Here is a 12,150-nt window from a genome sequence, read left to right as displayed (position 1 = left end):
TTCGACCAGTCAGCCATAGCTGTTGTTATTCAATGATGTATGGTCAGTACATTGCCACCCTCTGTGTTATGTCTGATATATATTTTTTTAAAATCAAAGGTTACCACTTCGTTATTCAAGGTAGTTTCTCAATTCCTTGCAATGAGGGTTACCAGACGTCCGTAAGTAGTAGGGCAGGTACGTATTTATTTTTGAAAATTTATCAAAATGTCCATACTTTTTGTATAATATTACTGATAACATAGTTAAAATTTGGTTTATTCCACAGCACTGCCATCGTCACTGATATCTGGTAGAAAATCCCTGAAAATAAACAGTACAAATCGACCCAACAGAAAATTTTAGAAATAGATATCTTGTGATGCTGATATTCTGTATTCACACCAAAATAAACGATAAAAATAACCGTTTAATCTCTAATCCAATAATACATTTAGCAACATTTTAATTTTTCTTTCTTTTCCTGCTTGATAGAATATGCTATTTTATTTACTCATTTTTGCATGTAATTGTTTCTTGTTCTAGCACATAAAACAACACCTCCATGGCAAAGCAGAAAGACGCAAGTAAGGGAGAAACAACCTGCTGCACGAGCGTCACAAATGGCCTGCGATACGTGCTCTGAAGCGAGATGCTCTTTGCCTTCATTTCTCTTTCGGTTTTGTCTCTTTCTCTGTTCAGGACATTAAGTCTTCTGCTTCAATCTGTTCGAGTTCTTCTTCCATCTTCTTTTCGCATATTTCTTCTTCCGCTGTCTCGGGTTTCGTGGTGTCATCGATGGGTTTTAGCCATATTAACTGCAAAGAATTAAGGAAACCATTCTTTTAGAAAAACAGAAAATGAAATGCGAGCTGAAAATCTATGAGTTAGAATTTTTGAATTATATTCCAAAAATCACTGCCCTTCCCGCTGGTCTAGTGGCTAGTGTAATCTAATTACTCAAAAGAATGAAGAAGTATAATTTATTCTACTGCGTAATATTCATTTAAAATGAATTCTGCAAAGTGATGAAAACATTTATAGAGAAATCCCAACATTTTATTTTTGATTTCTTGGAATACGCATAATCTCTACGAAACAAAGTTATTAAATTAGCAAGATAAACAGGTGGAAAGTAGGGATGGCCAGAACCGGTTCCTAGTGGAACCGGTTTTCGGGTCTGAACGAATCTGGTTCTAGAATATCCGGTTCCGGAACAGGTTTTTCGGATCCAGGTCTGGAACCGGTTCTTCGGATCCAAGTCTGCAACCGGTTCCCAAGATCCGGTTCTGGAACCGGGTTTCCGGATCCAGGTCTGGAACCGGTACTGAAAACCGGATCTCCAAGAACCGGTTCCGCTGGAACCGGAACTTTGTGGTCATTCCTACGCTAAACCCGAGCTGCTGGCTGGGTTTGAACAGTGTGCTAGATGAAATGGTCGAAGCGACAGGCAGGCGCCCACGCGGTGCCACTTGTCTTATTTGGCTAAACAAACTGTGTAACTGGCAAACTCATTGGCTAAACAGGCAAACTGGCCAAACACCCACTGGTGGACCAAAAATATTTTCTGGGGGTACAAGCGGATCTGGACGGGGAAGGCACAAGAGCATGGTCCTCTTTGCAGTGTTTTGAAAGTGAACTTTGTGCCTCCTTTACGGGTCTTTGGAGGCTTTCGGATCCAGGTCTGGAACCGGTTTCTAAGATCCGTTTCTGGAACCGGGTTTTCAGATCCGTATCTGGAACTGGTTCCTAAGATTCGGTTCTGGAACCGGGTTTTCGGATCCAGATCCGGAACCGGATCTCCGGGAACCGGTTCCTCGCGGAACCGGAGCTTTTTGGTCATCCCTAGTGGAAAGTCGCAAGCAGGACATTTCCGTTCCTGGGCCTTTGATCAGATCTAGAAAACTGGATTTTACCACAATATCGTTACAAAGGGTAGTTGGCGACGGAAAGACTATGACACTACTATCTTCCATCTTTTTCGTGAGAACAGTGTCAAAATGAAGAAATGACATTTAACAGCATCAGAGATTGATGTGCAGGGAGGAATTGGACTTACATTCTGCTTTATTTTTCTTGCAGAAATATACTCTAAAAATGACGATTCGAAACAAATTACACATTTATTCTTAATCCAAAAATATTAGCGAAACTCCACCACTGCGTTAAGCTAAAATGTGAAATCATAACAGTCAAAGCGGGGAAGAAGGCAGGAGAGTTTATAAAACAAACCCCTCTTCACTCGCAGGACGTGCGCAGGATGTTAGTTCTGGAGATTCGAACCCTTGAACTCCCGACTTTTCTGTAAATTTAGTCTAATTTTACGGGTAATTTTACAAAATTTACTATAATTTACTCTCATATTGAATTCGGATCCTCCGAAATAAATTCTTGTGCTGTCCCTGTTCGTTTCTACATAGGAAGTTCACATATTTGAACATCCATAACTATTAAACTGAATGTTAAATGAAGAAAGCATTAATGGGAATTAGAGATTTCAAGATTGGAGGGCAGATAATTAAAAGATAAGATTATTATAGATATGGTTGATGATTGACAAAATAGTTGATACTGGGAAACAATATAGAATTTAAATCAACATCGAAATATCGAAAGTCATGAGAATATCCCGTGGAAACGTGCCCTTACTGGTCAGAGTAGAACAAAGAGAACTTGAAAAGGTCGATAATTTCAAGTATCTGGGAAGTATTTTGATGAAAGACGATTATTGCATCAAAGAAATCAGTCAAGAATTGCCATAGCTAAAGAAGCATTCAGAAAAAAGGATCATTCTTAACTAAGCAGGCTTCATATTGTATTAAGGAAGAAGTTGGTCGGTGCTATATGGGACATTGGACTGTAAGGTTCTTGAACTTGGACATTAAGGGAGTCAGGGAATAATATTTAGAGAGCTTCGAAATGTGGTGTCTGTGGAAAATGGAGAAGATAAAATGGACAGAGAGAGAACAACAAAGATGTTATAAAACGGATAGGAGAGAAGAGGAAGCTTTTAGTTATCATCCTTCGTAGGAAGATCAATTGGCTTGGACACATCTTGCGAAGAAAATTTCTTCTTCATAGCGCTATAGAAGAAAAATGGAAGGAAAGGGAAGAATAGGAAAAAGAACACAACTAATCGATTATTTGAAAAATAGAAGAAAATATTGGGAGTTATAAGAGGAAGCTGAAGATCGAGAAACTCTGAAATAAACATTTCCAAGCCCAAATTTAAAATTTAAAGAAAAAAGTCCCAGGATATGCAAAGAGGCAGAATATTTAATAATAATTTTGGTAACACAGTTTTCATGATAACAACACTGTCTGGAATTCCTGCGTTCAAAGTCACGTGTCTATAATGTCTGGGTACGTGGCTTGAAAGATGTTCAATGTTCGAACAGATGTAATGCTAGATGCAAAGGGCTATTGTGATGTTGCAAGGATTAGCATTGCAGCAGGGGTAAAAGTGAGAAGGAACGCGGGAGGACTTCGTCCACCCACTTCCAAAAAAAAATAATCTTTGGCATCCCTCCACTTCCTAAAAAAATACAATGAGTAAAGATAAGCACGGGGAACGGCATGACGTTATGCGCCTTTACCTTTTAAGATCCACTTTTATCCCAGCATTGCAGTATTGCATCTGCATAAATAAGTTATTTAGATATTAGATACTTTTCTTTCAGAATTAGTAGATCTTAACCGTAAACTTTCTAATTGTTCGAACCAAGATTATTAATATGCACAATGTAAAATATTAGAACTGATTGTTTTGTTGTGAAAATCATAGAAAAGTGTTCAGCTCATAATGAAGAAAGAATTTCTACAAAATAATATTTCAGTCCATAATATATTTAAAATCGAAATTTAAGTATAGGCTATAAAACATTACTTATAAACAAACCTCATAATTCAATTTTAAAACAATAGGCCATGGTGACTAACAGTACGCGTAGAATGTGAGGTTAACGAATTACAACATTCTATTTAAAGATTACATTTTTAAATGTAGAAAATGTTGATGAATAGGTCATGTGTTAATTATGCATTGTGCAAAGGGTGTTCTTTATCGAGGTATATAAAATAACAGGTAGCCCCAGTTCGCGTTCAGCGTTTTGATTGGTTCCCTGTCCGTGACGTCTTGTGGAGGACCTTTTGCGTATGCAGTATTTCACTTGTTCTTTTGAACGATACCTCGCGATACCCAAAGACGTTATAAAATAGAGGATTTGCCCTTATGTATTTTCATCCTATTAGGTAACTGAATGACCGCCATATATATTAGCTCAAAACATAGCGATCTTCATACGTAGACATGTAGTGTGTCTGTCATTTACATTTTATTTAAGTCGTTGCTTCAAACTTATATTATCCAATGGTTACATGCTGCACGTATGGGTGTACAAATAGAAGTGAGAAGAAATTATCCGGAATAACCTTTCATAGGTAAGAAAATCACCAATCACATGATACGTATGGCTGTGACGTATTGTTTCACGATTTTGTGATATGGGCAGATCCTCTCTTCTATAACATCCTTGGCGATACCTTCACGTGACGTCACCGATCGCAAAGTCTCCTGGGAAAAATGAGAGCAGAAAGGCTGAATCGAGAGTCCCCTGGTTCTTTACGGAGTAATAGAAACTATATTACTTCGTGACAGAAATATTACTTTTTTCGATCGCATATATATATATATATATATATATATATATATATATATATATATATATATGCGATCGAAAAAAGTAATATTTCTGTCACGAAGTAATATAGTTTCTATTACTCCGTAAAGAACCAGGGGACTCTCGATTCAGCCTTTCTGCTCTCATATATATATATATATATATATTACGCGCTACCCTAGCCAATTATTTTAAAGTTGGTCATAAGGAAGTTGGTGAGGTTAGATTTACATCAAAGTTGCACCATGCGAGTATGACGTAGTCACATGGTATTATCATGGAGGCAACGATGGAATAAAACGAGCCCTTCGCTCGCCCAGCTATGTTTCTTAAGAGGGCTATAAGAAATCTCTAGGTAGATGGTGGACAAAGCACAATTTATGCATTATATATTACGCACAAGGGCAAATGAGTATTACTTTCATCTTATTTTAATGAAAAAAGTGTTATGAATTTTTTTTTAAATAAAAACTTTCCTTGGGCCGGGTTTGAACCCACAACGAAAGCGATTTTCATTTCTAGCCCTCTCGCTAGTATGCTCGGTTCAGAGATGGAGTGGGTCAGTGGGTCGGTGGGTCAGTGGGTCAAGTTTTCTGGGTGGGTCGTGGGTCAACAGCATGTGACCCACTGTGACCCACCACCCACCGTGACCCACTGCGACCCACCACCCACCATGACCCACTGTGACCCACCACCCGCCGTGACCCACTGTGACTTACCATCCACCATGACCCACTGCGACCCACCGAGTCAGTATGATCTACCGACCCTCTCTGCTCACTGCATTGTAGACAGTAATTTCTGAAGACTGATAAATTTGTCTCCGTTTTACTTTCGAGACCTTCATTTCCCTTTCTTTTCCACTTGTTTCTGTCTACTTACCTGAGGTGAGTATATCTAACCAAGTGAAAAAAGAACTTCAGGCACTTTTGGATATTGATATTTTTAATAGTAATAATAGCAATAGGACTTACACTACTACTTGGCTTTCGAGACCTGTGAGTTTTTAGAGCTAACTACTGGAAAAAATACATTTTTGAATCACTGTAATATATAAATTATTATATAAAAAAAACTGAATGTAACTTTGTGTGCCTGATCATCACGGTCAAATTGCAAAGTCTAATGAAATTATTTTTGGTATATAGTTAGGCCTTAATCCAAACTGGGATGTTATATTGCTTTTATTATAATTCATATTATCCTAAGGAGGTAGTAAGGATCCGAATTTTCGCGAAAAAAAAAATGAGTATCTCGCAAGCCGTTAAACTTGCGGAGATGAAATTCAGTGTATTAACTCTTTATTCAAAATAAACAGTGTGTCCCCTAGCATTTTTTAAAATTCTCCTTTATGGGGGGGGGGGAACTTTCTATATATGGAAAATTGGTAGTGAGTTGGTTTGTAAAAATGATCGAAAACGATCGATGTTATTTAAGAAAAAAAATTAGAAACAAAAAATACAGTGCTTGGCTTCATATATCTATTGCTTTCTGCTATAATAATTGCTGAAGCTTATGTTTATTATTTGGAGCGCTTACAGCACAGGACAATCAACCCATAAAGTTGTGAGAAAAATAGGCATAAAATTTGTACTGTAAGCTTAATTACACGGAAATTTGAAGTTTGGATTGTACGCATAATTGTATGGAAAATTTTACACTTTTTCTCAATTTACGTTGGTCTACTTACTTTGATTTGGAACTTTGAAATTTCATCTTTTTTTCCACTGAAAAGTATTGATAATTCAACAAGGAAATAATTATACTATGATCATTTAATTGAAATTCATCGTAATTTGGCACATGGCAAACAGCAGTGTGGTAATTGAAGTTGAAGAAGGAGGGAAATTATCATTCAACTCTGAACATTTTCCAGGAACCTCGTTCCCTTTCGCTTTCTAGACGGGGGAGGAAACTTGGTAATGGTATCAAACCTTCATGTGTAATTACAAAAATTAAATTTATAAACAAATAAGAAATCATCAGTTTATCAGGCTTTAATTGATAATTTATTCACAAGATTCCCTATCAAAGGCGTGGTAGATGAAGTTTCTGTTCTACATGGGTCGACATTACCAACTGACATGGTCGATATGGAAAAGATGTTGTATGGTGATAGAGAGATGATACTTCTCGCTGAGTATTTCAAACCTAACCAAGAAAAATCGTTATCAGACTTACTTAAGTCTAACAAGTACATTGTCGATGAGAAGTTGCAGAAATCGGGTAGAAATATTATCAATTTCCACGACAGAGTGCGAACGGGAACTTCCCCTTATGAATTTACAGATGACTAATATTAGAAATACACTAAGTGCTCAAACATTGTCTAGCTTGTTGCTCATCAATGTTAATGGCCCACCGCTAGACAAGCTCAAAGTAGACGGGCTAGTTATTTCTTGGCCGAAGGATGGACATCATTCCACTGCGGATGATTTACCGCCAAAAAGTTACCAACAGGAAAAAAATCCGATATCAGATTTGTTTTAAGGTGGAAAATTACATGTTACGGAAAATGTATACTTGTATTACTAATGGCTTATTTGTGTTATTCAACTTTGTACCTAATTTTTAGTAAGTCTCTTCTTTGTTTTAGGTAAACTACTTTGAATAAATATTCATAATAATTGCAATTATGCATATTTGTAACTTAAATTTAACATGGTGTTTTAGTGATTACACAAATTACAATTATGAGCATACTCTATGGAGATGCTCTCACAGAGGGTAACCGAGCACCTTTATACCGTATGAACAACTGATTTTTCAAGTCTTTTGTGAGAAAAATACTGTGAACTGAAAAACCATAACCTTTTCCATATTGTACAGGGGTATTTTCCTGCGAATAGAAGTTTCTTGTGGAATGCGTTCAGAAATTAACACTTGAAAGAATACTCTCTTAGTACAAGTATATTTTAGGCACACACTAATTTCCCCCCACCTCGAACTGTTTCAATTTCCTCACTGACAAACACTTTACCATTTTATACCTTAGGTCAGATCCACTGTTATTGTAACAGAGTGGTGCTTGAGCGATTGACTAGAAATTCAAACTCCAATTAGTGACAATTTCACAGTCTTGTTTTATTACAAGTGTAAACTCTTTAGTCAGTTTAGAAGAGGCCGTGGATCGTGTTCAGAGTTGATGACGATGGATTTTGGTGAGTCAGAGTAGGTCAAAGTGGATGAGAGTGGTTCATGGTGGGTGGTGCGTCAGAGTGGGTCATGGTGGGTGGTGGGTCAGTGGGTCGTGGGTCAAGTTTTCATTGACCCACGCCAACTCTGGCTCGGTTTCGAAGACCAACAGCATCTGGCGTTTGATTTGTGCTATATGTATGGTACGTGGCAAGGAACGGATAATTTCAACCAATCAGAATCGTGTATTTAGCTCCTATGGCTAGGGTCTAGCGTGATTACAATACACGCTGTTCTATTCACTCTACGTAGAGTTGCCAGATCTCACGTTTACCTTAAGTTTTATGTCATACGTTTTTATTTCCCCCATAATATAATTTCTGTGGTCCCCGCGTAGCGTAGTCACTAACGCTCTCGCCTTCGGTGCGAGCGGTCCCTGGTTCGATTTCCGGTGGGGGCACTCGGTCGAAAAAGTGTAAAACGCTTTTTCAGGCCAGCCATTTTGATTGATATTTTCTTGGGTTTTTCCTCATTCACACCAGGCAAATGCCGGGGTGGTACCTCACTTATAGGTCCCAGGTCACTTCCTTTCTTCCTCAATCCTTTCTTCGTTCCCTTTTTCCGGATAGTGCGCTCGCCGAGGGACGTAGAGACGTCATCCCTCAAACGTGACGGGCTAAATGCTCTTAGATGCCGAAAGCCCAGAAATCTAAATCCTAAATCCCTAATATAATTTCTGTTTTCTTTAAATAAGCGGAAGGAATTAGACATAGTTTTAGACATTTGTAAAATGCTTAATACGAAAAACAATATTTTTGTATGAGAGAAATTGATCTCTCACAAACTGTTGACAACCTTACACTAGGCATTGTCTTCAAATAGCGCGTACCCCTGCGCATTCCATGTCCTAACAATCTGACCACTCGCATGCGTCTTTTTATTATCTTGGTTAGATTGTCCCTCCCCAGACCGTTACGAAACAAATCACATCGTGCAAATATTCTTGGTAAGAAAGAATTTCAACAAAATGTTAAATTTTATCTATGAACTAGCCGAATATAGTCCTACCCATTCTTCGCATGGGTCAGATAAAATATCTATGTAAAATGAACAACGAAAAAAATATCGGACATTTTCTACTACTTTTACATATCCCCGTAAACGCCCCTACGACCCCCTGGTTCGAATTTTTTAAAAAAGCCTCTGGCCCCAAGTCGATGGGCGCTGTATTTCGAAGTCAACGCTTATGGGAGTATCATCAATCATCTCAGCGATCGCGAAAACTATGAATTCGACACTAATATCGGTCATTTTGGATTACTTTTATATGTCTGGCTATCTAACCCCCTTCCCGGTTACCCCCGGCCCGGAGCCGAATAGCGTGAATTTAGAAGTTAATGCGATTGGAGTTTCACCATTGATATCAGCGACTGCAAAAATTATGAATTCGACACTAATATCGGTCATTTTCTACTACTTTTACATGTCCCGGTAAACGCCCCCCTGAGACCTCTCTGGTTCGAATTTTGACAAAAATGTTTAACTCTGCCCTGGAGCCTGGACCAAGGTATTCGTGACTAAAATTTGGTAATTCTCGGTCAATTTGTCTGGTCCCCAAGCTGGTTCCGGTAAACGTGCCCCCCGAGACGCCCCTGGTTCGAAATTTGGAAAAACGCTTCGTCTTGATCTGGAGCCTGGACCAGGGTATCCGTGACCAAATTTGGGTAACTCCTGGTCCACTCGTCTGGTCCCCAGCCCACACACAGACATACAGACAGACAAACACACAAACAAACAATTTTATTTATATTAGATTAGATAACTAAAGATATCTATATATTGGATATGTATACGATGCGTCAATAAAGTTTCGGGACTGAATATTTTGCAATCAAAGAAATCTGCTTATTAGAGGGACGATAATGCCGAGAGCGCAGAAATATGTCGGGTGGTTGGAGCAATTTCAACACGCTCTGGTGTCAGCAGTCAGGCACTGAAGTATAACAGTACTTTCGCTGAGCAGTAATTCGGTCGTGTTTACAGCAGGGAATACAAGCCTAAAATCAAATTCTGTGTAAAATTGTGGAAATTAGTTGTAAAATCCTGGTTGGTACAGAATAAATTGCCTAGAATAAGGACATTTCAGCACACAAATACTTTGTTGATGGCAGGGTAGAGACCTGCACGGGCCGAATTTTTCGGCCCGAGCCCAATCCAGCCCAAATGGACCTAGACCCGGCCCAGCCCGGGCCCAAAAAGTTTTGGAGATTTTCGGCCCGAGCCCGGCCCGGCCCGATAAATTTTTCAAAGTTCTTGGCCCAAGCCCGGCCCGGGCCCGATAAATTTTAAAAGTTTCATTTTGTAACATTTTCCACGGCCACACTTCTTCAACGTTTGCCTTTATTCTAATTATCGTTTAACGAAAGTCAATAATTATTAAAGAATCGCAATTAATCGGCCCAGCCCGGCCCGACCTGAAGAGAAATCAGTGTCGGCCAGCCCAAGCCCGGCCCGGCCCAAAGAAATGACAGAGTCGGCCCGCCCAAGCCCGGCCCGTGCAGGTCTCTATGGCAGGAACTATGAGACGACACATGCACATGCAAAGACGGGAAGACTCCACGCGGAATCTTCTTGATGAAGATACTTATCTCAGCCTCCGGGAAATCAGCAGTATTCTCAACATCAATAAGAGATCCATTAGATATATAATTCATTAAAATTTGGATAAAAGGAAGTTGTGCAGTGATTTTGAATCCACAGTCCGAATGCTGAACAGAAGAGACGGCGAGTGTCAACTTGCAAAAACATAGTCATGACATTTGACTCATCTCCTAATTTTCTCAAAGCCATTGTCATCAGGGATGAAACATGGCAATTAAGTACGTTCCACTTACCAAACGAACGTCATCGACTTGCGGGGGTCAGTCGAGGGAAGTCAAAGTCAAGGGTTCGCACGCAAAAGTTACGAGAAATTTTTACTACCAATCGATAGCAAAGATTTCATTCACTATGAAGTTTCTCAGAAAGCCATATCACCAATCCAGCTTGTGTCTAGAACTCATAAAGTGACTTCTTACCACAATTATCTTCAGAAACTGAAATGTATTTCACGATAATATCCCCGCACACAAATATAACATTCAGAGGAGGTATTTTGGCCTAAAAGTAGAACAGCTCATTGACGGTCCACCGTACTCACCACATTTGGTTCTAGTGAACTACTTTCTGTTCTCAACGTTAAAAATTCCACTTTAAGGATAAATGTCTCAAGACTTGGAGGACATCAAGATGGTTGTGATGAGAAAACAATGATATCCAAGGAGATAAGTTCTTTATTTTCCAGTTACTGTACAAGAGCAATGTTGTGGATCGAGAGAGGAGGTGCCTATGTAGGAAGCTGAAGGGACATCATCTTCCTGTGGGTAATATATTTCTCTTTATTAAATTAGTCCGGGAACTTTATTGCTGCACTGTGTATACTCTGTATTTATGTACTGAAACTGACTAAGTGGTATAATTTACCCTAGGTCAATGTATACATTTTGCTAAAGCCTGAAAAACGGTGGTGAGGTGATTTTAGTTTAGCGTCCCGTTCAGCAGCGAGGCTATATGAGACGTGGACCTAATGATTAACGTGGAATCCGAACCACATGAGCTCCCGCGGGAATTGAACCCGGGTCTCCCACGCCAAAGGCGCGTACGCTAACCGCTTAGCCACGAGGGAGCTTAGCCTGAAAAACGAATTACAGAGAAGGTTGATACTTCTTGCTGCTCAGGTGTTATAAATCTACACAAAACTTGGGATTATGAGCTTAGTAAATTGTAGCTTTAAGCAGTGGTACCCCCCCTTATATCCATGATCCACCCCCCCAATTGTTTATCCATAGGTGTTCTTCCATGAAAAAAAATCTTTTCGATTAATTTTTACACCCCCTCAAACATATTTATGTAGGTTTTTACCCCCCTAAATATTTCAATGACGCAGTTTGCATCATAGCCCCCCCCCTTGTGGGCACCCCTGGCTCTCAGGTTGGTGTAAAGGCACAAGTATTGTCGCTAGATGTCACTACGGTCTTCGTATCTCTTACATGTATTTTTTACCTTTCACGAAAATTTACAATTTGTCTTACAAATTTCAACCTAGAGACTTCAAATTTTTAGAGAAGGAACTTCATAATCTATACAAGGGAACAATCTGTGCCGATTTTTTACTTAGTATTTTCTTCATTGTTGAAACAGTTAGATTGTTAAAGGTTTGGATACCCATTTCAACATTCAAGCCATTTCAACAATAAAGAAAACGCTAAATAAAAATTGGCATGGATTGTTCCCTTGGATAGATTATGAAGTTCCTTCT

At 39.1% G+C, this 12,150-nt stretch overlaps 1 protein-coding gene across 1 annotated transcript in view; it reads right to left on the bottom strand.

Moving 5' to 3' along the window:
• Positions 1-391: 391 nt before the first annotated feature.
• Positions 392-12,150, bottom strand: part of LOC145681879 (DNA damage-regulated autophagy modulator protein 2-like) — a 53,685-nt gene continuing 41,926 nt past the window's right edge. Inside the window, exon 7 of the mRNA XM_081753483.1 lies at positions 392-797. Coding sequence (XP_081609609.1) covers positions 678-797 — 120 coding nt within the window. The 3' untranslated portion in view covers positions 392-677. The remainder of the gene's footprint in view (positions 798-12,150) is intronic.

The sequence above is a fragment of the Thermobia domestica genome, chromosome 3 (genome assembly GCF_964235325.1).
Source record: "Thermobia domestica chromosome 3, izTheDome1.hap1.1, whole genome shotgun sequence".
NCBI lineage: Eukaryota > Metazoa > Arthropoda > Insecta > Zygentoma > Lepismatidae > Thermobia > Thermobia domestica.
This window is presented reverse-complemented; position numbering and strand designations above follow the sequence as displayed.